The sequence below is a fragment of the Drosophila ananassae genome, chromosome 2L (genome assembly GCF_017639315.1).
Source record: "Drosophila ananassae strain 14024-0371.13 chromosome 2L, ASM1763931v2, whole genome shotgun sequence".
In the NCBI taxonomy this organism is placed as follows: domain Eukaryota; kingdom Metazoa; phylum Arthropoda; class Insecta; order Diptera; family Drosophilidae; genus Drosophila; species Drosophila ananassae.
In genome coordinates, this window is record NC_057927.1 from 2,345,726 (window position 1) to 2,373,346 (window position 27,621).

The window sequence follows — 27,621 nt, forward strand, 5'->3', positions numbered from 1 at the left end:
GCTTCTGCCAGGTGGGGCCAATAGTTTTGGGGGCGGGGCAGGCGACTAAATAGAAATATGTTGTTTGTGGAGCAATGTGCTCGGATGTTAAGCCAGGCATGTGTGCTTATTATTTCCACGTTAACATGTATAAGTGTGTCAGCTTAGCGTATGGTGGCGGTGGGCGGGTATGTCCAGGGCTTGAGGGACATTGGTTTCAATTCCATTTGGTTATAGTGGAAAATAAAAGTATTTTTGCATACATTTTTTCTTATTTATTGTACATATGTATCTTTATTTTTAACTAATAAGACAGATATCTTTATTAAGTCATGTTCATACTAAAAAAAAGTTCAACGAGTTAAATTCGAATACTGATAGCAAATACTTGATAGACACTAAGTCTAACTTGGCTCAGACACCACTACGTATACGCGATAAGCTGTTGATTCCTCTGAGCTGGGGCTTCGTCTGGTTCCGAACTATCCGTCGGAGTACTTAGACAGCTGGTGCAGAGACCGCCCAGGATGACCAGCAGACAGAAGGCGGTCAGTGAGAGGGCGGGGCTCACCTGTCGCAGTAGGGTGAGGAAAGAGGCGGATAGCTGCCACACCCGCGCCCAAGTGACGACTGAGAAGGCGAGGCAGCTTCTCTGTTCTTTGGGCACCAGCTCCCCCAAGCATGCCAGGATCATGGACTGGGCACATGACACTGCTGCCTGGGGCAGGGAGGCCATTAGCCATCCCATGGTGAGGCCGTAAACCTCGGGCATCGCCTCCTCGGCTAGAAACCAGCAAATGCTGCCTATGAAACCCACTGTCATGGCGAACACTCCTGCCCACTGCCACTTGCTCTGGTTCCTCCGGAATGTCAGGAACATGGCCAAGAAACAGCCCATCATCTCGGCCAGGCCCATCGACAGGGTGTTGGCCACTAGGTGCTCCCTGCCAAAGGAGCGAACGTGGAGGAGCAGTCCAGTGTGCACTATCATAAAAGTGGCCAACGCCATGTGGACAGCCACCAAATGGAAGCTGGCTTTCCTCTTCTTCTGCCCCAGCCACAAATCCATCCACTGGACGGAGTGCGTGTGTTCCTGTAACTTCTCTCTCAACTGGCCCAGCTGCCGGGGCAGCTCCTTGGAAACCTTGTGGAAGCTTCCATTCATCCTTGCTGCTTCTAGTAAAATTTCCACTGTTTTTTCAATAGCCAACTGATTGTCCTTGGTGTGCTGAAGCAGCCATCGAGGTGAGTCCGGAGCCCAGGGCAGTAGGAAGACTATCACCAGAAGACAGAGAGTTACCCCAAGGTATATGTGCTGCCAACTGGGAGCTCCTGAGGCGAGACCAGGCAGCACGATCAATCCAAGGGCCCAGAAGCAATCGTAGAGCAAGAGGGCTGACAGTCGATGGCTACCTCCTGTTAAGTCGCTAACTGAAACATAAATAAAAAAATTACTACTGATGATCATATTTAGATTTCATATTATATAGAAATTTTAGTGTTGTGGATATTTATGAATAACAAAATAATATTATAATCAAATAATTATATAAAAGAGTGAAGTGAACCCGCAAATCACAAATTCAATTGGTCATAAATTCAAGTTAAGGTTTCCAATTGGCTAGCCCCTAATAAGATCTATTTCATTTTTGTGATCATTGATTAGCAAGTTGTCTCTTTCCCGCGAAATCTCATGATAAATTATGATATCATAAATTCCGATAAAGCTCAGTTCTTCTCAGAGTTCAGTACAGAGAGGAGCTACCTTCAGTAAGTAACTAATTTGTTTACTTTTAGAAGGATTGTGGGTCACTATACTTTAATTATGTTTTATCTATTACACTAAAAATATAAAGGAATTGAAGATTTAATTCTTCTACTTACATATGGTCTGTCCCGAGGTGATCATAAAGCAGCAGGAAACAGCAGCCAGGCAACGAAGACCACAATGTAGACTGAAGTCCTTGACCAGGCCCATCAGCAGACTACAAATCAGAAGGCACCAAATACCAGTGCCATAAATTTGGCGGGGACTGAGCACTCGCATCAACTTCGTAGCCGCTACACCGCCAATGAGCAGCCCAAAAAGATGCCAGTACTGGGACCAGGCCACAAAAAAGTCACACAAACACACCAGATCGAATTCCATGGTCAGGGAGTGGAATCCGGTGGTGTATAGAAACTTGCGGCACTGACGCATGGCGTATCCAGAGTCTCCGTAATCGACCATCACATAGCAGTGATCCAAAGATACGGAACAATTGTCAGCAGGGCCGAATGTGCTGGTGTCGCAGGTATATTCCTCCATGGGATAGAGATCTGGAGCCGTGAACAGGATACATGCCATTAACCAGGCGGCGGGAATCTTGCACAGGAATAAGATTAGCAGGGAGCGAAGCTGCCAAGGACCAAAGTCCCCAAGGATCTGATTGACCACATCAGTTTCGCTGTCATCCACAGGATGTGTTTTTGAAGGCGGTGGAGTAGGTTCCTCGGCACCTCTGGCCTCTGGATCTGAGCAGGTGAAAACCTGGGTTAGGTGACCCACAACCAATGGCATGGGTGAGTTTCGACGGATTTGTGGCATCCAGCCTTGAGATCTGTTAAGGTCCTTCATCCTTTGTTAGTCAGCTCCGAAATTTAGTAACCACGTCTGGGGAGTGACAACCCTTCAGCATGACTGCGACTTCGCTTAGCACATCACCTAGGCAGGTAAATTCGTTGGTGAGCTCCGCGTTGCGGTGCCTGCCTACGACATCGTCGCTAATCAAATCAGTCCAAATAAGCGGAGTTCCTAACTGGTTGGGCAAACATCCAACCGATCCAAGATGCGGTCTATTTTGGTAGCCGGTTCGATCGGGAACGGGGGAGAAGACTTTCCGGACGGACACTTGTCATGATTGAAGCTAATGAATTGGCCTGGTAAACAACACCGGAATGCGTATTTCTATTAAAATTTGCGGTCTAGTTTAAGGTGTGGACTTCTTTTTTTTGTTCAAAACAGATCAAAATCATCCTTGATGTTATGTAATATAAATGGTAAATATTTTTAATATGTGTTGTGGTTTTTTTTAATTTTTTGTAGGTAATACGAAATGGTAGAAGACAAGAAATATTGAAGCTCTTTACAAAACAAAAAAAGGAGTGAAAATCGCTATATGCATTTGTTTCTAAAGAGTTCATAGTAGTCTATTCCTTGAATGGAATCGAACATTGATCATGAACTAAATAAAACCACACAGCATCCATATATGACGTAATATTATTGGCCAAAAGAGTTACGTCTGGGTTGTTTACTTTCGTTGGTCAATTGCGTTTTCCACTGGCATTTTCATGGAAAACTTGTTTCTGGAGGACCAAAAGCCAAGCCATTTGCTGGCCGTTGGAAAGTGAGTGCGAGTTTGAATCCGATCAGTAGCATTTGTGGCTTCCAAGTGGCCACACATCATGGAAACTACAGAGTTGGAAACTATGGATCAGCAGTCAGACATCTATCAAGATTCAGTGGTTTTTATAACAGGTGCGTCTGTGCTCCGTAATTAAAACCGAATTAGAAGGTAATGTTGTTATAGGAGCCACTGGTTTTGTGGGGAAGACGCTGCTGGAGAAACTGCTTTGGAGTTTTCCTCAAATCAAGCGTATATATATGCTGATCCGCCCCAAGGGAGGAGTTTCCGTGGAAGAGCGTTTCCGGGTTTTCCTCCAGAATCCCATATTCGAGCGGCTAAGAAATAATCATCCGGAAAGACTAAAGAAAATCTTTCACTTTTCTGGCAATATTGAAGACGACAACTTTGGTATGACTTTTGTGAGTTGTTTACAAAGTTTCAGGAATTAACCAGACCCAACTCCACCAACAGGTTTAAATGAGTCGGACAGGAAAGTGTTGTGTGGCGAGGTAAACATTATTTTCCACAGTGCCGCGACCGTAAGTTGTCAGGGGAATCCCAAAAGTTAATGCCTTGAAGAGACTTTTTATGTGTTTTGTTTAGGTGCGCTTTAATGAGTGTCTTAAGGTGGCTGCCCGCGTCAACTCCCAGGCCACCTACAATCTTCTAGAGCTCTGCAGGGAGATGACTCACTTGCGTGTAAGTGAAGCCCTACCTAGGTGAGGACTTTGACGAATCTTCTCTAACTGTGTCTCTTTTCAGAGCTTTTTGTATGTTTCGACGGCCTACTGCAATCCAGGTCGCAAGTATGTGGATGAGGTGGTGTACCCCACCATGCCGCCAGTGGATTGGCGTCAGTTTCTGGCCGCTACCCAAAAAATACCGGATGATTATCTAAACCGTCTAGCGGACTATATAAAGGGCCCTCATGTCAATACCTATACCTTTACCAAGTCAATCGCCGAACAAATCGTGAATTCTTACAAGAATGTAATTCCGATTGTGATCGTGCGACCTTCTATTGTTACGGCAGCCTATCGGGAACCTTATCCAGGCTGGATTGATAATATCCAGGCCATCAGTGGAATAATGATGGAGATTGGCAAGGGAGGAATCAGTAGTATTCTGGGTGATAAAGACCTTATATGCGACATTATTCCTGTGGATTTTGTGGTGAATGCCATGATTATGATGGTCGGCAAAGCAAAGTTAGGAAGGTAAGGCACTAATTCTTTTTATGAATCAAATGAATTTTAAACATTTCTTATTTAAGATTAAGCATCTGTAATGCCACCTCGGGTGTGACCAATCCCATCACCTGGCAGCATTTGGGAGAACTCACCATGAAGTGGTCTCGAATTTATCCCACACGGCGTATGATTATGTTTCCGAATTTCAAATATCGATGCAGTGCCTTTAAGCATGAATTGGCCGTTTGGGCATTACACTTTGTTCCTGCCCTTTTAATGGATCTACGGACCCTTGTGTTGGCTCAAAAGAAGCGACTTGTAACTCCCATAGCCAAGAAATTCCGACAAGCCTGTTTGGCAGGTAATCTCTGAAGATCAAATCTCTTTAAAAATGGTTTTTAGCAAATACACATATTTTTAGGAAGCTTTTTCTCTTTAAACGAATGGATCTTCAAAAACAAGAGTCGCTATTATTTTAAGGAAGTAATTCAAAATGGCTCGTATCCTATGCTCTATTGGAATCTGGACGAGTTGGACTATGATGATTATGTGCGACGGCATATGATTGGCATTAACAAATACCTTCATCGCGAAAAGTTCACCTTTCAATCAAATAAATTCATGGTGACCAAGTAAGTTTTAAAAAGAAAACTCTAGGAATCTCAATTTCATATATTTTTTGATAGAGTCTACTGGTTCTGGATATTCCTGCATCTGTTATTTTATCTTCTTCTAGTCTATTTCATATTTTAGTCAAATATTTGTTTTTAAGAACTCAGTTTCTGTCGAAAGTAAGACATAAGAAGGTGGATGCACTTTTTAAAATATTTTTAATGTGTAGAATAACTGCAAGCTATTAGAATAACAATTCACTTAACCTAATCACAGAAGAAAGTTTCTTTAGTTAAGTAATACAAAAAATAGGCATTGGCAGAAATAAAAATCAAAAGGTTTTCCTACAATCGCGTATTGTTAACATCCGACTTGATGGTCCAAACTGCAGCATTCAGAGGAGATTGTTCCTTTTTGTCATTAGCCTCCACTTGGGGCACAGCCGGGGTGACACTTAGTCTGGGCGTAAGGAGCAACGTGGTGCAAATTCCACCCAAGATGCTGAAGACACAGTAGGATGTCAGCGACAGGGCGGTGTCAATCTTTTTCAGGACATTGAAGAAAGGTGCGGAAAGGAGCCAAATACGTGCCCAGGTTACCACTGAGAAGACGAAGAGCTGCTTCTTGTTCGCCGGCACCAGCTCATTCATGCAGGCTAGGATCATGGATTGGGCACAAGAAACCGCTGCCTTCGGAATTGTGGCGATAATCATCCAGAGCGAGACCTTCAGATCTGCATCCACTGAGGATGACATTAAATGAGATTTGGTTTTTTAATTGAAATGGTAATTGAAATCTTACTAGAATCAGCATTAGTCCAGATCCAGCCCAGGCAGCCTAGCATTCCAGCTAATATATTGAAGACTCCAGCACATTGCCACTTCCACTTGTTGTGCTTCAAAGTAAAGTGAAGAGCCAAAAAGCACCCAATGATTTCGGAAAATCCTAAAGAGTAAAAGATTTCAGTTAATTTAGATACTAAATGATTTTTCTTATTGATTTCTAGTGTTATCTTACCCATGGCTATGGTATTAGGCACTAGGTAGTCCCTTCCAAACGATCGAATATTTAACAGCATGCCCATGAAGTTAATGACAAAGAAGGCCAGTGCGAGATGGGCGGCCACCATATGAGTCTTGGCCCTTTTTCCCACCCACAGCTGGCGCCAAGGAGCCGGTGCTGGTTGGGCCTTGAGTTGTTCACTTAACTGCTCTAGTTGCTGCCGGAAATCCGGCGGAATCTTGAAAGTACGGTCATTAATTGCCGCTCCTTCACGAACAATTTCCTCCACATGGTCGATGGCAAACCGGTCGGCGGCGCGTCGGAGGAGCCAGCGGGGCGAGTCTGGGGTCCAGTAAAGCAGCAGGATCAATAAAACAGTTGGGAAGGTAATGCCTACGTAGATAAGAGACCAGCTGTTGAAGAAAGAGGATAATCCCGGCAGCAGGATCACGCCAACAGACCAAAAGGTGTCGTACAGGATAATGGCGCCAATTCGATGAACACCCGCGGTGATGTCGGCAACTTGAAAATTAATATAAAGCGGTTTATTTAATAATTACTAAAATAGAATATTCCAACTTACATATCGCTTGTCCAGCCGTAAACATAATGGCACAACAAACGGCGGAGAGACAGCGGAAGGCGCAGTGGAGGCTGAAATCTCGGGCATATCCTGTGACAACTCCGCACACAATCTGGGCCACGGCACCCACACAGTATGTGCTTCTTGGACTAATGCCCAGCATCATCTTAGTTCCCACCACACCTCCAACTAGGACACCAAACAGATGCCAGTACTGGGTCCAAGCCACAAAAATGTCCCGAAGACAAACCAGGTTGAATTGCATGATTAGGGAATCAAAACTTGACATGTAGGTGAACTGCTGGCATTCACTTCTGCTGCCAGACGATTCCTCCAGCACATAGCACTGGTTGTCCGATACACTGTAGCTGGCATTAGAGTCCTCCAGATAGCTGGTATCACAGGTAAACTCCGATACTGGATATAGTTCTGGTCCGGTGAATATAATACAGGCCATAAACCAAGCGGCAGGAATTTTGCACAAAAAGAGGATCAGAATTGTCCTCAGCTGCCAGATACCGAAGTCACCCACGACATCCCCAATGATATCGCTTCCTGGCACTGCTGGAGGAATCCGTTTACTTGTGTCATCCTCCGGAGTTACGGATCTATGAATAACCGGAGAGCTCGGTCCTCGGGCGGGCGATTGATTGACCATTTTCGTGCGATCACTTGTCTGTCTTCAGTGTGACTTTCTGCGAATATGAAACATTTATTTATACGTTATTGTTTATTTTCATTACTATTATTATTTCAGAGACCCAAACAGCCGTCCCTCACAATTGATACAAATTGAATGCGGTTTACAGCTGAAATCAGTCGATCAAAGGCATTGAGTATCACGCGAGATTCTTGAAATAAGTGAGGTCAGTAGACATTTGATTGACTTTTAATTTTACATGGATAACTTATGAATGCCAATATCGATGAAACAAGATATACTTTCACCTTGTTAGTTTTTAAATTCATTCACATTACTCATACCCATGTTTTAATGTTAGCTTAAGCTTGTAATGAATTAATAAATTATTTCAACTACTTATCACATTTTTTTTTGCAATTAAATATTCTGTAACCTTTCTTGGATTCATTAATAAATTAGCCAAGATTTACGCGATTGAGGTTATCAATGTGATATTAAAAATCACGCTTCGCACTTAGAGATTAGATTTATATCGATGTCCCAGACGGTACTTGATTAAAATCAGATAATGAACTGCACTCCGCGGCACGGTACTATCTGATTATTTAGCCCTTATTTGCAGAGAGCAAATATTGTGAAAGGTTTGCAGTTGTAGAATTTATCTGTTAATTCCCTGGAGATATTTCCTTTGTTGGATCATCTATATTGACGGACTCTTTATGCTTCAATTTCGCAGGTGCTAATTATCCATTGTCTGGTACAAAAGTAGCCCCACCTCGAGGCCCATCTGTCTGTCCATTTATTGGTCGTCTAAATATTTTAAATTCATATTTTACGGTAGGTGCTAATTGCGGAAAACTGGTCGCGTTGGCCTGGACTATTTGAATTTCCTATTCGATCTAGTAGATGTCTAAATTGTGATAGTGACGGCAGGTCGTGCCATTACTTGAATGACTTGTTTCAAGCCCAAATGCAAATTAATAATTGCCACTGGGACAGAAACTGCTTAGGCGTACTCGTATCAAATTAATGGAATGCTCGACTTTTTGATTATGAGTATGATTAAGTGGGTTCAACAAAGCTTTTAAATAAATTAATCTTTGAAGTGTTTGAAGTTGGGCTATAGAGCTAGTTAATAAATGTCTCTTTAACTTTTATAAAATATTTATTTTATTAAACACACAAACCTCTTATGTATATCACAATTTTTAGATTCTAAAGACACATATATTTTCGTAAATTCATAAAACTATTGTTTTTTTCCATCAATGTCTGTTGGATGTTTGTTCATTTGTTGGCATACAAATTCACATAAATTAATTAGGCGACAATAAAAGTTATGCACGCGTTTCAGTTATGAGTTCGTAAATGGTAGATTTCCAATTCGCACGTCTCCCAACCGATTTTCTAATGAATTTCATGGAGCAGCGGACGCGTCTCAATCGGTTGAGAATCAAATGGCAACTGAATTGGATTCCGCCACAAGGGGCTATAGCCCCATGAAGTCGAAGCCGAATGACCGACCACTCGGAGCGTTAATTTTCTTAATGAATTTGCTCAAATAATAAAAACTTATTAAAGGGGTTAACAAAAATACACAGCTTTATACTTTTAGAAATTAAACATTTTTGTGGGCTACATATTTTGTGTTGCTTCTGCCTATTTTTCATATTTTTATTGACCATTTAATATTTAATTTTATTGAATACATGGCGGATCGATAGCTTGCCTTTCAATGTTCTTTATTTTATTAGTTTCTATTGTATCTACCCCTATCATGTTTGCACTATCATCAGCGGAAAAGTCAGCAAGGGGGTGTCCAATAGAGGGTTTATGGTTTGGGAGTCATAATGTTATTACTTAAGTTATCAGCGTTTGCATTTGGTCTTTCTCAAGTTCTCCTTTACCTTAATTGCGGATTTCTATTTTAATCTTTATTGTCTGCGGCTTTTCAATTTAGCCAAATCAATGACACATCGATGCTTTTGACCTACATTAATTCTGTGTTTTCGATTTACCTTAGGTCTATCGTATGGCGATAATCTTTTGAATATTTTCTCATCCAGGATGTACTTTTCGTCATCATATATTTTGGATTTATTTAATTTAATACAATTAAGATGACACTGTTTGTTAATTGAGGCCATAATGCCATCCACAAACAAAAGAAAATCGTTTAATTTAATTAACAAGTTATGACGCTAAAGGCTTCATATGCGATTATCTTTGATACGGGTTTTATTTTATGGCGAAATAAAATGTTGTTTTAACAGTTTAAATTTGTTATATGTTTTCCTTATTTATTTAAACTATCTACACTCCCATTTTTTTCTTTTAAAAACAATTTAAAATGATTTATTATAAGGTGCACTAATTTATCGGTTATTTTAAAGTTTCTATACGTTCTAAAGCCTATTTTTAGGCTAAAAAAGCTTTTTAAATGGTTTCTGAGCTTCGAGTTTTTAAAGCTTCTTCTCCGTTATGCTGCTCCATTTCAATTTCACACTCACTGGCGGGATGAAAGTTAATATGCCATATATCAGCTATACTGACGGCTATATTTCTCTCAAAGTTACTGAGGAGCTCATTGCTGTAACCACTGATTTCTGAGCTAGTGCTGCTGTATCGACGTAGGATTATAGCCGATTGGCGGCGATAGGTATTTGGTGTTGGCACTCGACTAATGGGCGGCTGTTCCGTGTTCCAGTAGTAACGATTCAGTCGTCGCAAGGCCAATCCATAGATAGTGCCAACGGTGGATAGAATGGTAATGGGTACCAGGGGATGGATGACGGTGAGACAACTCAGAAGTGGACAAAAAACCAGGCACGTCCGGCTGAATCCAACCACGGAGAGCATCAGATATACACGCTTCTCGGTGGATACCATCTCACCTGTGCAGGTGGTTAGCACAGCGATTGTGGCCGAGTTGGCCATTTTTAAAATGATCCAAAACACCAACTCCAAGCCAACGCGTCGTGAGTTTCTTTCTGAAAGTGATATACATTAGCAAAATGATGGAACCCTCAAAACACAATCTTACCTGTTTCGGGCAGCAGCCAAATGAGATATGTTATAAGACTACATATAGTCATGAGATTTCCTGCCCAACGCCAATGGCGACGCGTGTAAAGGATCATGTAGAGGCCTATAAAGACACCTACCATTTCTGCGAATCCCAAGGCAGCTGTGTTAACGTGCACCTGTTCCGCTCCCAAGTTCCGAATCATCAAAAGGGATATGGTATATATGACCATAGCAGCACCCCAGATGCAGTGAATATAAATCAATTGACTGCGCTTCGTTTCGCCATCCCAGATTTGGCAGTAGCTTCGCTTTTGTTCGGCCTTTAGCTCCAGGTCCTTGGCGTATCCTGTTAGCTGTACATCCAGGGTCAGAGGTACCTTTCGGTTGTTGTAAGTAGCAGATTCCAAGAGCTGACGAAGTGCTGCCTCCACACGTTCGTGTTGCAGTAGCCATCGCGGGGAATCGGCAATCCAGCGATGCAGCCAAACCAGGACAATCAACGAAGAGGATATAGCCACGTATAGATAGCTCCAGTTATCGAAATATATAGAAATGGCAGGCAGCAGGACGAGGCCAATAGACCAAAACAGTTCCGACAAAGTAATCACTATTATGCGAGCTTTTCCCGAGGTAATATCGTTAACTAAAAAGAAGAAGAAAATTTATGTAAGTTCGTGTCTTAAGTCTTTTGTGTTTACTTCATGAATAACGATGAATACTCACGAATAAACTGTCCGGAAGTATACATTAGAGCACAAAACATGGAGGTGAGGCATCGAAAATAGATGTGTAACTGGTAAGTATCCACCAAGCCAGTTAGATTCCCGCAAAATATTTGACCAATCATTCCGAGCAGCATCAATCGTCGTGGACTAATTCTGTGGTTAAAAAATGTGATTAAAATTATTGATATAGTTGTGATATTAAAAATACAAACATTTTTAGAGCCGAATAAGCCATAAGACCTCCTATTAAAGCTCCGAGGGCATGAAAGGATTGGGTCATGGCCACAAGGACGCGTCGAGAGCAAATCAAATCAAACTGGGTGATCAGGGATTTGTAATCCGATGTGTGTTCCACGTGCTCGCAAGGTAGGGAAGATTGAGAACGTTCCGATTCCGTGGCATTCCACTCTGAGCCGTGACTCCGGACGAAGCCTCGGGTCAAGGACTGGGCATACGCGTTGCACACGTCCACATTGAATAGTCGATCCGTGCTGCGGGCATCTTGCCAGAGCTGTTGGTTACGACTCACGGGCTCCACCCGTGACACACTGGCATTCCAATCAGATGGATGGCAGACGAGTTCGCCCTTCCATGGAAACGGAGCAGTGTAAACAATAATGACCGTAAACCAGGCACTGGGAATCTTGCACAGAAAGATCAGCAGAATGGTTCGCAGCTGCCAGCGACCGAAACTGCCATTTACTTGCTCCACCACATCCGGATTGGAGGACGTTTGTCCTTGATTTTCAGCCGTCGACATCTTCCGGGTGAGGTTACCCCATCGGCGTACGTACGAGCACTGAGTTTGCTAATTTTTCATCGATCTCATCGGTCCGCTGTGATAATATTCCACGGGAGGGAAAACGATGTTTGCGCTACTGTTTAGTTGTCCCCTCAAATTGGTGCAAATTAGTTTGAGATTTTGCGCCCTGTCTGGGTTATGGCTTATTTTAGGTTTGTTTTCATCGCATCCAAGCAATTCATGACGTCAGCGTGCTGCAAAACGAGGAAGATCTACTTAGAACATCATAAATATTCATTGTCTTTCAAGAAGGGCGAATAAACTTTCCATTAATATTTTATCTAATAAAGTAGCTTACAGCTAGTTGAATTTCACACTTTGGGCTTGCTTACAAAAAGTGTAAATAAATTAATAATTAGCGAGTGGTTTTGGAAACCTGATCGAATTGGAACCGGATGGAAGTAGAGCGGATTTTCCAGGAACTAATTGCCTTCTTTGAATCTTGATTGTCCTGCGTTTTTTAAAAGAGGGTGTTCCTGTTACTAAGAGAGACTCTTCTCTTCTAGAGTACCTTATGCATCCATTTTGTTAATAGTGATAGAAAGTAAATAAATTAATGGATAAATGTTCTTTATTTCAACCTAAATAAGCTCTTGAGAGTAAAGAGGTCAATTAAAAGAATATGGCTAATATTTCGTTTCTTATTAAAAAAATTAAATAAATATAATGCCTAAAAGTAGGCCATGGGAACAAGAGAGAAGATGCGTAGTAATACATTAGGATGCTGGGCTCATTTCACCAAGTCCTATATCTATCTATATTGGTTGGTTGGTGCATCCAATCTGATCAAAGAAATACCCTCCCTCCCATTAAAAAAGTAAAACAAAGAATGTCATGAAATATATTGAATAATTCATTTGTTTTATTCACTTTGACCTGCTTTGATTTGTGTTTTGCTTTCTTTTTAATATTACTCATAGCGAGTTGCTTTGCTACAAAAATGTTTGTCATCAAAAATTATACAAACGAACAAAATGAGAATTGCTGGTGAGCATGCTTGATATTTTTGCAATTCCACAATTCAGTTATGGCTTCTGTGTATATAAAATGGCAAATGCTTATTTCTTATAGATGGAAATATTTTACATCATTGTTTTTTAGGGCAACTGGTTATGCTTTTTAATGTTTTAGGTATTTTTGTATATTTTTCGTTGGCTTTGTTTGATCAAATTTTGCATAAATTTTATCGATTTTCGTTTGGTTTCAATCTCCAATTAATTATTGTCTGAAACAATTATTTTTGTTAACAACTCTCTAACTCTCGGTAAGTCCACATTGAATGACAAAAACATTGTTTGTTAAATTATACCAATTAAGTTAATTTCATTGCTCACATCTAAATAAGGTTTGGGGTTATTCTGCCGTATTTACAGGGTTGTCTATTTTGTAAAATAAAATAAATGCGATGTTGGATCGAAAACATATTCCAAGCACTATGCACTTGGACTAAATGTGGGGATTTGGCTTTGCAGAGACTTGGCGTAACAATAAAACAAACTTTAAACATTATCAAATATTGCTACATTTTAAAATTAATTATTTATTATGATGTATAGCGTGTGTGGTGGTTTCAGTAAAGTGATGAAAAAATGTGATTCGAGTTTGCTCGCACCTCTCACAACAGATTGAAATTGAGTTTACATACGTGCTTATAAAATATTATGCGAAAGTATTTACAATTCATCCGATGACTTATTGGGGTGCGACTTATCATCGAGGAGTATAAGTAGGATAGGTTTCAGAGTTGTGCTTAGGATGTAGTTTCGATATAATTAGCGCTCAGAGATTTGCCTTAACTGCTCTTCATTACTCATTAACGAAACAAGCCAAGTCCGCTATTTGTTTTTTATCTGCTTACATTAACTTTATGCTTAGACACTAGTTTAAAGTCCTTCGGTTGATTTTTATGCTGTTGCTTTTGCGGTTTTAGAAATAACCTCGGTGACCGCCCCTAAAATGCCCTGCCCAGCTAAATAATTATGAGTTGGTGTGTTCTAAGTCTAGTCTCTAAATGTTAATATTTGGTTTCGAGTTCAATGATCCGTGCTGAGCCCATCCTCCACATTGCTGTCCCAGTTGAATTCCGTGACGCCCTGCTTGTAGAAGATGTTGCCCAGATTGGCGTACCGCTGCTCAAAGTTCGCATCCTTCGCCTTCAGATGTTCAAAACTGAAAGAAAAATAAAAAAATGTTTATAAGTAAATATGAAAGTAAGATTATTGAAAACAAAAAATACTATAAGATCTTGCATCTAGTTTCCTGCTGAGATGTAAGGGAAACATACGCAGTACTTCCTTTAAATCATTCAGGTAGACAAATCGGTAATCACCAGTTGCGTGAATGCGTAATCTACTTTATGCTACGATTTTCAGAATTTCCCAACTTGTGTTTGCATTTCCCTTCCGTTGTTTAATTTTTTGTTTCCCGTGTTTCCGACCCCCTGACCCGATCCGACGCTACCTCCTTACCACCATTGTCGCTCTGCCTACAAAAGCTGCTCAATTTACTTGTGCGCAATAGAGTGTTTCCTTATGAACAGCACCCCACCATAAAAAGAACCCTCAATTGGCGATGCAGCTGCCCCAGGTACAAGATACAAGATACGAGTTACGAGGAACGGAACCAACCAGTACAGCTGTATGCACAATGAATAAATCCATTTCTTGAGCAAGTCGTCCCACTTACCTTGCCCCGGGGCATTGTGAGCATTGCAGAAAATGTCAAAGGTCATAAGCGGCCTTTGTGCAGGGCAAGACAAAAGGCCGCCTTGCAGGATTGCAGTCTCGCATCCTTGCAGGCAGCCCAAAAGATTTTAAGGGGAAGGAGCGGAAAAACAAAATAAAGTAAGAAAGGTGAAGGGAAAACCCCGTGAACCGGCTTAAGTCACAATTAATGGTACGACAAGCTTGTGCAGCTACCAGTGGTTGTTATTACTTTTAAAAGTGGTGGTGCTGGTGGTGCATGGGCATTTCCAGAAGATGTTTAAACCACCCTTGAGGAGGAAGCGCAGGCGCATGCGCAGCTGTTCCGCCGTTATGCTCGGGGAACCAAGGAATTGTGGTAGTTCCTCAGTAGGAACCGTTCCCATCGATTGCCCAAGAAGAGGAGGAGTAGCCGGAGAACGTCAAGGGCCACGTGTGCGCAATCAGCGTCGCCAGAGTATTCTTCACCCCTTCACCGGGAGGTTCTGCCTGAGAAAATTCCTTCACACCCGAGAAGCGAAATCAAAACGAGTTCTTCAGGGGTAGAACTTCCAGAAAAAAACAAATTTTTTCTTATTGTTTTCCAAGTACAGCCTCGACAGAGATATGAAGTAAAGTTTTTTACAAATTTTATTAAGTACTGAAAAAATCAATCATAGATTGGACGAGTACAATCAAAAATGTAATGATATAATGAAATATTAATAATTTGCTAGTCTATATAATGATTTGTTATCCTTTTTAAAGGAAGAGCTTCTTTTGTAGAAAAAGAACACAACTTTTAGAGGCAAGTTTGAAGATTTAATATTAGTTTTAAGTTTATTTTATTGGAATGAGTTCGTTCAAAAAATCTTTTTTATCAAGCTAAAAGAAAATTGAAGATATATTTTGAAAAAACCTCCTTTGTTGTACGAAATACTTATAACTTTCTTATCTAAATAATGTTTTGAGTTCCTTTTTACAGAAGATACAATTATAAAACTTCAAGAGATAATATAGAAAATCGTAAACGATTAAAAAATGTAAATTTGGAGTCTTCTTTCAAGTGGAAATTGCAGCATTCAATAAATTAATTTTGAGAAACCTCTGGTTGTATGCAACATGCATGTATTAAATATATTTTTCAAATCAGATCTTAGCTAGGACATAATTTAAAGTAGTACATTATAGGAAATGGTGGCCTAAAGGAGAAGCCTAGACATTGCGCGCCTTAAGCACCTGCTTCTGGGGCGGGCTGGGCATGTTCTCCTTGCCGGCGAACAGGATCGTCTTCTTCGGCGTGCTGGCCGCCGACTTGGGAGTGCGCGGTGTCCTGGGGCTGCGGGGCGTGGCCGGAGTGGCCTTGGGAGTGCGTGGGGCGGGACGAGGCGAGGATTTGCAGGAGAGCAGCTCACTGATCTCGCTGCTGTTATCCTGGCGCACGCACTTCTCCGAGGAGTTGAGCAGCCACGAGGTGATCTTGTCGCACTCGGCACGCAGTTCCGAGTCGCAGAGCAGATCTTCGATCTTTTCCAGGTCGGTGGTGTTGGAGCGGTTGGCCTTGCCGGGGGTGCCCAGGAGAGCGGCACCGGAGCCTGGCTGCTTCGATTTCAAGGCAATGTTCTCCAGCTTCAGCTGCTCACACTCCTCGCGCACCTTAACCAGCATCTGCTCCTTGTTGTCCAGCTCCAGCTGGGCGAACTGCAGCACGGTGGCGAACTCGTCCAGGGCCTTCTTCATGTCGGCCATGTAGGCCTCGCGGGTCTCGTCCTTGCGGCGCAGCTCGTGGTAGTGGGCCAGCTGGGCATCCCCGTCGATTCGCTCCTGGAACGAGTTAGCAATCTGATTGAATTTGGCCAAAGTCTCTGCCTCGCCGGCGAGCAGTTCATGGAGCATGGACTCCTTCAACGATACCTCGCCCTGCAGCGTCTGGGAAGAGGATCTCAAGGCAGAGAGTGCCTCCTGGCTCTCGGTCAGTTGTAGACGCAGTTGCTCCGCATCCGCTTGCAGGCTCAGGTAGCTCTGCTCCAGGGCGCCCTTGGCCAGCTGCACAGACTCAAGCTCCGCTCGGAATTGCTCCACATCGGCGTCCGACTTCTTCAGTCGCTCCATCAGAATGTTGACGGTGGCCCGAGTGTTGGTCAGGGTCAGCTGGTAGTTGTACTTCTCCGTGATGGTCTTGGCCATGTCCTGCTTCAGTTGCACGACCTGCTGCTGCAGGGCATCGCTCAGCTGGATGTAGTAGTCGATGCCGTTTCGCAGTTGCTCCTCGCACTTCTGGAGCTTCTCGTCTCGCTGGCGCAGCATATCGTTGGTGGTCTCCAGCAGCACCATCACATCCTGCTTCTCGAGCTCGATCTTGATGAGCTCGTTCTCGGCCAGCTTCTGGCGCTTGTCCAGCTCGGCGCGCCAGTAGGTCTTCTCACGCTCCACGGCGCCCTCCAGATCGCTCTCCACCTGCTGCTGCACCTTGGCCACCGCCTGCTGTTGCTCCGCCTGGCGAGCCTGCTCCCGGCACAGCTGCCTGATGGTGTCGCAGTGGGCATCAATCTCGCAGTTCTTGTCCAGCAACTCGTCCTGCAGCGAACGGATGAGTGTGCACTTGTTGGCCAGGTCGTTCTTCAGGGTATTGCGCTCAACCTTCAGGCACTCCAACTCCGCCTGGGTGCTCTTTGCCTCCTGGCCATAGTTCAGAGCATCCTGTTCGATCTGATTCTTCAGTTGGCTCACCTCAGCCAGGAGCGAAGCATTGCTCTGTTGGAGATCTTCCACCAACACGATGTTCTCTGCGGTCTTAGCCTGCTCCATGGTGCAACGCTCCTTGGCCTGGGCCACCTCCATCTGGAGCTCGGCCAGCTGGTTTTGAAGCTGCTCCTGGTGGGAGGCCCGCTCGTCGCTTGCCGCCTGCATCTGCTCGTTGGCCAGACGCAGAGCCTCACTCTCAGCAATCAGGGTGTCCACCTGGCGCTCGTGCTCCTCCCGCTGCTGGTGCAATTGCTGCTCCATGTTGGCGAATCGCTCCAGGAGTTCGGAGTGCTCCCGGGACATCTGTTCATTCAGGGACTTGTGCGAGAGATTCTCGCCTGTCAAAGCCTCAATCATCTGCTCCATTTTGGCGGTGGAGAGTTCGTGCTCCTCGCGCAGCTTGGCCTCGGCCTCCTTCAGCTGCTCCACATGGCGGCGCAGGACATCCAACTGACTCAGCTGGCTCTCGATCAGTTCGTTCTTGTGGCGGATCTCCTGCTGCAGGGCCTCCTTGCCCTTCAAGCGGCTGGCGGACTTGGCCTCCTTCACCGGCGTGGTGGCTGCCGAGTGCAAGGGGGTGGAGGCAGCAGTGGAGGCGCCACTGGCGCTGCCGCTTGCCACATCCTGATGGCTTGGAGTGGGGCGGAAGCGAAGACGCTGTGGCAGCGATGGGGTACGGAACAGCCTTAGACCCTTGGACTTCTTGTCCTCCTTGGGAATGGCGAATTCCTTGGCCTCCTTCGAGCTTGAGGCAAAGCGCACCGCATCCTTGAAGAACTTCTCAATCTGCTCCTTACGCTCCGGTTGAACAGTGGGTGCAGCAGCAGCAGCTGCAGTGGGCGTGGCACTGCCCGCCGATCCTGCCGAGCTGTTCGAGGCAGCTGGCGAGCCGCAAACGGCCACATCCACATCATTGAAGCGCTTCAACTTGGCCTTGGAGAAGGACATTTTCGTACTTTGTTTTTCAATCTTTAACTTGTGGTGAATAGATTTGTTTCGATTCTTTCTTCCGATGTCTCAGTTACTGTTAACAACGCTCGTATAACTTTTTTTTGGTAATAACAAAAACTCAATGATCAAACATAAACACAACTTTAACTTTTTTGGTTTTTGGTTTGGTTACTTTGACTTTTTCTTGGTAAAAAGATTTAACAAATTGTCTGAGTCCGTTTAAAAATTTTGCTGTACTTGGCTTGGTCTGTTTCTATTCTACACTAATAACCCGCTTCCCGTTGCTTCCCGTTTCACTGAACCTACGCGTTCCGCTGTCAAAACCTAACTAAACTCACCTTCTGCCCAGGATCACGGAGGCAGACATCGCCGTCAGCTGCTCAAATGGGCGAAAGTGAGATGGCGACAAGGTGTGAGGGAGACGGCACAGAAAACAACCCTCGATCAAGGATCCTTTGTTATTGTCTGTGGCTTGTACCCTAGACGGTGTGGGGTATTTATGTTGCCACTATAAGGAAACCATGTTCTTAGTTTAGTTCCATATAGTTTTCTTTTTTACTTAATAGTTTCATTTAAAATAACCAATAAAAAGTATACTAGAAAACCATAGAAGCAACTTCCAATCTAAGTGCCTAATTTAATAGTTTATATCAAAAAATTTGTATCATGGTATTAACAAATTATACAATGGAAGTTATACAAATTGTATCATGGAAGGACATTATCCTTCTTTTTCTAGGGTATTTCATATTCGATACAAAGACATTCTTCACCTTGGCTTGCTTTGGTGGTGGTTCGTGCCACAATTCCTTATCCCTAGACGTCTTATCGGTGTATTTGTCAAGACGTCGGGCTCATATAGAAAATACATTTTTTTAGCGCGCGCAAATGTTGCAATTGTAGTTTAAGACAGCACGAGGAGGGTTCAATGCCTAGCAGGACAAGGGGCAGGATAAGGACAGATATAGGGCAAAAGGACGACAGGACGATCCGCATTCCCTTGCTCGAATATAGGAAATGTGCCGTGTCGAAATAAGAGAAAGACACTCGCATCTGTCTGGGCTACTCCTTCCCCTGCGATTACTTCCGAGGATTGCCGGTACGACAACGAATACGAAAGGACTTGAGGGCTGAGGGCAGAATGGGCTGGAATATCCGTTAGCTCCAACCCAGCTGGCAGCCAGCATAAGTTTATAATTTGATACGAAATCCGAAGCCCGCATAATTAGTAGGAAAATGCGTTGAAAATGCGAGGGAAATGGGCGATCTGCGCCTGCGCAATGAAATGAATTGAATTGCGTGGAAAATGGAAATGTGACAGGCAAATAGATTTTCCTTGATCACGCGAGGGAGGAGTTGGGCAATCTGCCATCGGCCCTTTTGACATCCTGCTGATCCTGCGGTAGCCGCCTGTGTCTCTTGCTTCTCTTCCAATACCCTGATCTTTCTAGTGAGAATGTCACAACTGCCGACTGTTCAGCTGGTTGGTATTTATCCGGCAAACAATGGTCAAAATAGTAAATGAAAGGTAGATATTACTTGGTTGCAGTGGGTAGGAATGGAATTCTGGGTGGGTCAACCACACACAGCTGTGCCAGGGACTCAAATCTAAGATTTGTTGCCTAGAGAGTCAAGGAAACAGCATGGTGCTTCGAAGTAAATGAAAATTAGAGCCTTTTCAGGACTACGGAACTTTTCCATTCAATGTAACTTTAATAATAGGTTATAATATATTCTTTTTTAAAGAAAAGCAAGATCGCATAATCATTATTTTTTGTTCACCGGCCTCCGGAACTCTTTCCTGTAAAGGATTTAACAACCATTCAGATCCCTTTATTAATGATGATGATGACGACTATTACCGAGCCTTCAGAATCCTTGAACAGATCAAAATAATTTTCCCATGCCTGCTCATGCATAACCGATGCTTAATGAATGCGCTAAAAAGTAACGCGATCTAATAATGATGGCACCTACGGATCCATTTTCTGTTAATTCACACAATAGTCTTTTTCCCCGGCCAATGTCAACACAACATAAAGTAATGGCAACAAAGGACTATCTGGGGTCCCGGCGATCAAAGGGTTTTCGCACCCTCATGGGATACAAAAAGACACTAAAAAGAACCCGAGACCTGTGTCATCGACCTTAGTCGAGTCACAGTTCAGACCATGTTGCTGGGCGACGAGCAAAAGGAGCCGCATAACCGGACTCACGGTCCACCATCTGGTTTAGCTGACCCGTCAAACTTGCAACCTCAAAGACTAACAACTGGGCAAATAAGCCAATTATCTTGGGTGTTAAAAATGCTAGAATTTATAAAAAAGCATTTATTCTGATGCTGGTTTTCTACTCACCGCTGAAAGAGCAAAGTCTTGGCGAAGGCATACAGCTCGATGTCCAGACTGTTGAGCTTTTCGATGCGACGCCGTTGATCGGGTCGCAAGTTCTGGACGGCAGCCGCCGATATTGTCGCGTTGTGCTGCTCGAAGGGAATGGCGAATCGCAGGTTAAAGGTCTCCTCAAATATGTACTGCGACATCTGTTGATAAAAATATGATAGTTATTAAAGTCATGTTTAAGATAAGTAAATCTCATTTTACCTTTTGATATTCAGTCAGTCCAAAATAGGCCATGGCGGCCAGGTTGCGCTTGGCGCTGGCCAGCATTACGCGGTCCCGCTCGTGGGCGGGCATCGAGGACTTGTTGTAGCAGCCGACGAGGGCCAGATCTGCCAGCATGCGGGTCTGCCGATTGGCCGCCAGATTCGACTCACAACCGGCAAACTGATCCAGATCCACGTCCAGCCAGTCCTTGCCTTTGTAGCAGGGCGGCAGCTCGGCGGCGGTGGCCTGGCGTCCCAAACACCAGTGACGGGAGCCTTTCCAGGTGGCGCCACGTCGCACGTGCCGGTACTCGGACATGTAGCGGGAGATGGGTTCGCGGAGCAGCGAGATGTAGAAGTAGCGTCGCTTTGCCGTCTCGCCCTCGTTCTTGTCCAGCTCCACGTCGACGCAGCTTGTCAGCTCGGTCCAGTCGGCGTGTAGGCCGCACTTCCAGCCGGTTGAGTAGCGGGAGAAGAGCCAGTTCTCGTTCCGGTGCGGCCGGAAGCAGTAGCAGCGCTTCCTTTGCCTTTGGCACTCGCAGGGCCGCTGAAAATCGCACAAAAATAATATTAATATTTTTAGGAAGTGAACAATTTAGAATGATTTATTATTTAATAATATCAGCGTATCTCTTAAATCACTTGCTGTTCCGTGACGGATGGAAAATCTTTAAAAGAAGTTCTCAGAATTTTACGCTCGCTTCCAGTTACCTTCAGGTCGAGATCCCGCACCAGATGGCGACCAAATGAGGTGCCTCCTGTCTTCTGAATGTGCAGGAATACCATCACGTCGTGGCCGTCCATATCGAACTGGAAGTCATCGTTCAGGACATCCTCGTAGCTCAGTCCAGCGTTGGCGATAATGTTCTGGGGGGCAGAGGCCTTTGAGGCCATGGCCGTGATGCCGCCCACATTGTTGCCATTGCTGTTACTGTTGCCATTAATGCCGTTGGCCTGGTGGAGTGGCAGCTCATTATAGGCGAGCATATCCGAGGACTGGAGTATCACGGCGCGTTTGGATAGCGCGCATACCTGTGGTGACAGAGGAGAGAAAAAGCGGTTAATATTATATTGAGTTAAAAGCAACAGAGGATCAATCACTTAGTTCAGGCAAGCCCACCCACAGTACATTCTCATTTCATGAAATTTACGCAGTGCAACAATTTTTAATGCCACTTCATTTTTCATTTTCACTGTCGCTAAAGGCCTTAAATTAAATTTATTGCCTGAAAAATTGCATAAAGCCAGGGTGCGAGCGAGTGAGCGGGAGTGTTTATTTTCACTATTAATTAAATGCACATCGAGATTAAATGCATATTTCTGGCCCGACACAGGTGGGTCCTCCAACTACAGGCAACTTAATTTAACGCTGAGTGAAGGAGTGTTTTTTTCCAGCATTCTCCCTTCGGCATTTTTTTTTCCCATTTTTTCTACCTTTTCACTGGCAGTCTTACTTTATTTGCTCATCGGAATGTGCACTTTTATTTATGGCTCGCACTCAAGGCTTATTAATATCGAACAAGGTTTTATCCGCAACTCAATGCACTCACTACAATTGAGCCGGGTAGTGGCTGTTGGGAGAAACTTAATATTTACTTGCCATAAGAGTAATGGCTGAAAAGTGAAAAGTACACAGGATTCCTTGAATTCTTGTAGCATATTTTCCAGCGAAGGGCGAAATGAAGCTAAGGGGAGGTTTTTAAACATTCTTATTGGATTAAAACTATTTACTTTCTTTAACAGTAAAGTATCCTGTAAATACCCATCTCTTATCACCTTTCCTTAAATTGTTCTACAAAAATATTCAAAAATTCAAAACCATCCATTTATATTCATCTGGAAACTTTCTAATTAGAATAAGTTTGGTTCAAGCAGTTTTCCCTTCTGTTGTGCTATCATTATTTTCGAGTTTTCCCAGTTCGGGCGGCAACAATAAAAGACAGAACAAGACCTCAGCTGTCCACAAGTCAAAACGCAGAGACAGACCGAGTGTCTGGAGAATGGCCGAAGGATAGGCATGGATACATAGTTCTTAGCAATCAAACTAGAGAAAAGTTTCTCGATTAAAATGAGCAACTTTTGTGAAATTCCCTTATCTGACAATTTCCGCTGCTTAGCAAAACTGAAATGAGCAAAACACGCAACAAGAAAATGGCCAAAACAATATAACAACAGCAACTGAAACGAATCCGAGACCAAGACCGAGAAAAACTCAGCTCATTAAACAATTGGCAGGCGGGCGGTACGTTGTTGGCCATAAGGAATTAAGAGAGCCATGGGTTGCTACGAGTTTACATGGGTTGCCATATTTTCAGTGGCGCGGATAATTTAGTTTTTAGGGGTTCTTAAAGAAAAACTATGTATGTACATACGTCTAACTAGTTTTTAACCAGCAGCTTACATAGAGTCCCAGAACCCCCCAGAACATAGAGTTATAAAAAATGTACAACCAACGCCACTGCCCATTTCCTTTATCTTTAAGTCTTTTTGTTTGTGTGTTGAAGCATGAATGCGTGTAAGCTTGTTTCCATAAAAGTTAGCCATTTAAATGGGTAGAAAAACGAAAGCTGGAAAAAAATGCGCAGTAAAGAGGTGTGCTGCCTCGGGGGAGGAAAAGTTTTGAATTTATTGTGGCCAGCACAGAACACCGATTCGATTATCAAAGGAGAAGCTGCAAGGAAAACCCCCCCTTTCTCTGATTCTCTCAGCCGGATCCCTAGCCTGATCCGGGGGCATTGCCGGAATCTTGTCCGGGGGCTCTTTACAGTAATCTCCTTAGTGGCCTTAGCCAAAAAGCAACTTCGATTTATTTGTTTCTGATATATTGTTGTCAAGTTGTTTAGTGGCTAACGTTCTGTTGCTGGTACTTGAAATGTGCTTTAAAAAGTGCACATTCGTTTAAAGATATAGTATTAAAAAAGTTTAGAATAATGTTTTAAAATGTTATACAACAAAAAAATATAAAACAAAGAGTCTGCAATGGTACATCATAAATTAAAACATAATAAATTTACATGAAGCTCGTAAATTACGGATTAAATACAATTTTGTGCGGAAAAAATTAGACGAAAATCTACCACTAATGGGTAATTTAATTTTATTTTCGGTGCTTTGGCGCTGAAACTTAAATTAAGCCCGCCCAACCGCCCAGCATCCGGGACAATAAAAAAAATAATAACCGTTTTGTAAATGCCGGCATGTGTGTGTGAGTATTTTGTTGAGACTTTAATTGCTTTTACGGAGCAATGTCCCCCGAAAATGGGCAGCAGAGCGTGGTCAGTCCTGTGCAATAATAATACTCATTTTGTGCTAAATTTGTTAGAAATTTATGCGCTTATAAACACACACACACACAAGCACAGACACTCGCCATCGGAAGTATTAAAATTTGATGCAGCTTAGCGGAAGTGCAAAAATGTGTAGCATGCTTTTCGGCGCACTCGGGAATCAAATTTGAAGCTAATAGCCATTCATGAAATATTCAAAATAATTGATAAATACGCCGAAATATTGAACGTTATTGAGCATTAGATTACTATTAGATAAAACATATATGTACATATATACATAGATGTAAGTTCGTCAGAGCAAAGATTTAAAGTAATTGTTTATTCATACTATTTTGTTGCGGATGCCTGCCGTCAAAATTTATAATAAACAAGGACGGTTGTCCTTTCACGCATTATTCAGGAGTTTTGAAATCGTTTAATGTATTTCACTCAAGGGTCGACTAAAAATTGTCCATCGCAGCCATCGCAGGGGGCTACATTGTATATATGTATATAAAATAAAAATATCCTATGCAAGGGTATTAAAAGGTATATACTCGTCCATAAACAACATAAATCACAGCATACAGTTAAAAAAGCCATCTTGATGGCTAATAACTAATAAAAATGTAGAACAATAATTCCATTCATAAACAAAAGTGCAAGCCAACAAATGTCACATATCAGACGAGGAAGTCAAAGTGAAAGCAGCATAAAAATACCAGAAGTAACGGCAGCTAAATTAATATTTATGTGGTTGGAAAAGGACACAAAAAAAGGAAGCTGAGAGAGCTGTAAGCACAGATTTAAGATTGTATGCTTTATGAACTCGCGGCAGTTTACAAAAACCAACCAGTGAAAAGTTCCCATGAAATGGGGTCAGGACACTGGCAGGGTCGTAAATCTCGAGTGCCGCAAAAATCAACAATAAAACTTTCTCCGCTAAAAACAGAGAATTCCCAAGATACAATTTCGTGTTGTTGTCATAAAAAGAAAACGAGCTTGAAACGAAGTGGATGAAATAGCAATAGAACCCGGCTACAAAGTACAACGTATAAGGCAGTAAAATTCCTGTCGCATGTAAATTGGCAAAGAATAACGTCTACGGAGGATGGAAAGGCCACTGGCTATAAATCCGTGGCCTCTCCACTTTATTCTATTGCTTATTTAGTGCAAACAAATTTTCAATTAATTTTCCTCCAAATATAAACAAATGAATAAATTTGACAAAAATTTACGACGAATTTTGTATTTGAAGATGGATGTGTACATGGAACCTTAATATTAGGTCGGTGGTTGCAATGGTCGAGCTATTTCGTACCCCGGAATGTTTCGACATTTCTCGTTTCTGACACATTTGTTAGTGATATCGCTACGCGAGTATCCAAACTTGCAACTGCACCCTAAAAGGCACATAGTTGCGAGAACACAATTTGGAACGTAAATGAAAGGAATTAGGCAGGTCGGTTTATAACATTGTAAACATGATCGCTCCTCATTTTCACCGCAGGCTTTGAGAACTAAACAAGAATTTTTTTCTCTATATTCTCTATTTTTATTTTGGACGCACTTACGATTCTTATTTGGGAAAGCATCAGAAACGTTCAGGAGATACAAAATATTTAACAAACTAAGATATAGTTGAGCGCGTAACATGGCCAATATGTACTTTGGCTCTAAGCGTTGTAAGAAAAATTTTTAAAAGCATAACAAATCATTTATTTTACAGAATTAGATACACCTTTGTTAGTATAATGAGGCTAAAGTAGAGGTTGTTATTGTGACCATGGCATCTGGCAACCATAATTGCAATCTACTATTTTATTTAAAACTTTGTACAATCAGGACCAAAATTCCTGGTCTGAAATATTGAAAGCTCCCGTTGCTACCACACTGTAGTATAGTTAGTGGTCCGCCAGAGGACTATCAAAATTGTCATTCGGGACAGAAATCCTCTAGATACACCCAGACCGGGTAGGCTCCATACGGAGTCTGGTTGGGATAACCGGAAATGGTGAAAAAGCCCCCAAAACTGGCTGGCCAAAATCACACACACAAAAACACATTTAGGTGATAAATGAGGGTAGGCTCTGCTTTTGATTATCATTTAAACAAATATACAGCAGAAATTGCGGTGGCGGGTGAAATTTACAATGAAAATTGTGTAAATTGCGGCCATTATATTGCCTTGCAGGCAGAAATTTATACTGCTCCGGCCTGCCAGTGAGGCAGGTACCTTTGGGTATATTTGTGATTGTGTGCTTTTAGGCCAAGTCACGCTATTAACGGGAAAATGTAAATATTTTATGACGTTCCTTGTATTCTGCTCATTTGCTCTTCCGAATTGGCGAGCCGCGGGCTATTCGCTTGCCGTGTGTTTGGATTTGATTGGATTGGTCCAAGTTCCAACAATGGTCGCCGGTCACTCCATTTGGAATACATTTCAATTAAAGGCTTCGGGTTTCGGGCATCGCAGCGGGCAGACAGAGCTGCCCCATGAAAACGGTCTGTCAACTGCTTTGCCACTCTGTTGGCAGGCAATTGGCCTAAAAGCAGCCGTCTATCTCTTGGAGAGCAAAAACCATTGACAATTTGCATAAATAAACCATTTTACATTTTTTTCTTCCCACCCACTCTGACCCCTTGCTTTTTATCTTTCTTTATCTGAGAGGGTTTTCGTTTTAGCTGAACGATTGAGAGGCTGCTAATACTTTTGCCCTTTTTTTGTTGAATGGTTGGTGGTGGGCGGTGGGAGCATCAACGACTGCTGGAAAATGTTGGAACAATAATAGCGGCAGGAACTGCGGCAGCAGCAGGACACAGATTGCTATGAGCCACATGGAGTGAAGGCGCATTTTTAGTTTGGCCCTTTTTCCAAAGCTGATCTGGCGAGTGATGCGAGATGATGGAAGGCTCTTGAAACAGGCCCAATGCGGCTATAATTTTCAAGAAGCCATGGCGAATGAAATGAAATATGGACGGGTTTGAAGTGGCTATTACGGCTGGGTTACACTTTGAGCCCATAATCCCACTGCCAGTAAGATTTTCCAGTAAGGGGAAAAAAAAGGCCAACAAATCGAATCACTTCGAAAACTTTCTACTTTCTCATGATGGCTGTGATTTTCCACTGCCAAGAGTAATTTCCACACATTCTGGATGTTTTGATTTCACGGACGTCTCGCACTCGGCCATGATTGAAAAGTGGTTGGCTTCCAAATGCTTTGTCATTTCATTTATCAAAACGTTGTTTTGTCCCGGACTTCGAACTTGTCATCTCGGCGACCTTTCACGTCTCACTATTTCTGGCTTCGGGCATTGAATCATTGCCAGTTGCTTATGTTTTCAATGGATTTTCTATTAGGAACCGAGAAGAATTATGGTTGTGCCATTTATTATTTCGTTTCTGGGTCGTTTTGTC

At 42.9% G+C, this 27,621-nt stretch overlaps 6 protein-coding genes across 7 annotated transcripts in view; 1 reads left to right on the forward strand and 5 right to left on the reverse strand.

Moving 5' to 3' along the window:
- Positions 1–123: 123 nt before the first annotated feature.
- LOC6500132 (solute carrier family 22 member 3) lies at positions 124–2,708 on the reverse strand. Its single transcript, XM_001953127.4, has 2 exons — positions 1,864–2,708; positions 124–1,410 (listed from the first exon to the last, which is right to left on the reverse strand). The coding sequence occupies exons 1-2, from the start codon at positions 2,594–2,596 to the stop codon at positions 404–406; spliced, it is 1,740 nt and encodes a 579-aa protein (XP_001953162.1). The 5' UTR covers positions 2,597–2,708; the 3' UTR covers positions 124–403.
- On the forward strand, positions 2,470–5,454 carry LOC6500412 (putative fatty acyl-CoA reductase CG5065). Its single transcript, XM_001953128.4, has 9 exons — positions 2,470–2,541; positions 3,065–3,499; positions 3,552–3,776; positions 3,840–3,907; positions 3,972–4,067; positions 4,131–4,585; positions 4,642–4,919; positions 4,980–5,190; positions 5,245–5,454. Exons 2-9 carry the CDS (start codon positions 3,427–3,429, stop codon positions 5,309–5,311), a joined length of 1,473 nt encoding a protein of 490 aa, XP_001953163.1. The 5' UTR covers positions 2,470–2,541; positions 3,065–3,426; the 3' UTR covers positions 5,312–5,454.
- On the reverse strand, positions 5,372–8,887 carry LOC6500131 (solute carrier family 22 member 13). The gene is made up of 5 exons (XM_001953129.4): positions 8,586–8,887; positions 6,756–7,450; positions 6,188–6,694; positions 5,972–6,115; positions 5,372–5,912 (listed from the first exon to the last, which is right to left on the reverse strand). Exons 2-5 carry the CDS (start codon positions 7,411–7,413, stop codon positions 5,515–5,517), a joined length of 1,707 nt encoding a protein of 568 aa, XP_001953164.1. The 5' UTR covers positions 7,414–7,450; positions 8,586–8,887; the 3' UTR covers positions 5,372–5,514.
- Positions 8,888–9,671: 784 nt separating this feature from the next.
- On the reverse strand, positions 9,672–11,960 carry LOC6500130 (solute carrier family 22 member 19). The gene is made up of 4 exons (XM_001953130.4): positions 11,363–11,960; positions 11,149–11,303; positions 10,442–11,068; positions 9,672–10,388 (listed from the first exon to the last, which is right to left on the reverse strand). Exons 1-4 carry the CDS (start codon positions 11,908–11,910, stop codon positions 9,835–9,837), a joined length of 1,884 nt encoding a protein of 627 aa, XP_001953165.1. The 5' UTR covers positions 11,911–11,960; the 3' UTR covers positions 9,672–9,834.
- An 824-nt stretch (positions 11,961–12,784) lies between these two features.
- The window catches only part of LOC6500128 (heparan-sulfate 6-O-sulfotransferase 1), a 74,967-nt gene continuing 60,130 nt past the window's right edge, over positions 12,785–27,621 (reverse strand). Inside the window, exons 3-6 of the mRNA XM_001953131.4 lie at positions 21,646–21,966; positions 20,933–21,481; positions 20,687–20,871; positions 12,785–14,121 (exon numbers count right to left, since the gene is read on the reverse strand). Of these exons, the coding sequence (XP_001953166.2) occupies positions 13,986–14,121; positions 20,687–20,871; positions 20,933–21,481; positions 21,646–21,966 (1,191 nt within the window). The 3' untranslated portion in view covers positions 12,785–13,985. The remainder of the gene's footprint in view (positions 14,122–20,686; positions 20,872–20,932; positions 21,482–21,645; positions 21,967–27,621) is intronic.
- On the reverse strand, positions 15,740–20,624 carry LOC26514740 (E3 ubiquitin-protein ligase BRE1). Of its 2 annotated transcripts, XM_014911843.3 has the most exons (2): positions 16,548–20,624; positions 15,740–16,457 (listed from the first exon to the last, which is right to left on the reverse strand). In XM_014911843.3, exons 1-2 carry the CDS (start codon positions 18,324–18,326, stop codon positions 15,849–15,851), a joined length of 2,388 nt encoding a protein of 795 aa, XP_014767329.1. In that variant the 5' UTR covers positions 18,327–20,624; the 3' UTR covers positions 15,740–15,848. The 2 variants fall into 2 exon arrangements, with proteins under 2 accessions (XP_014767329.1, XP_014767330.1); XM_014911844.3 differs by having other exon boundaries at positions 15,740–20,624.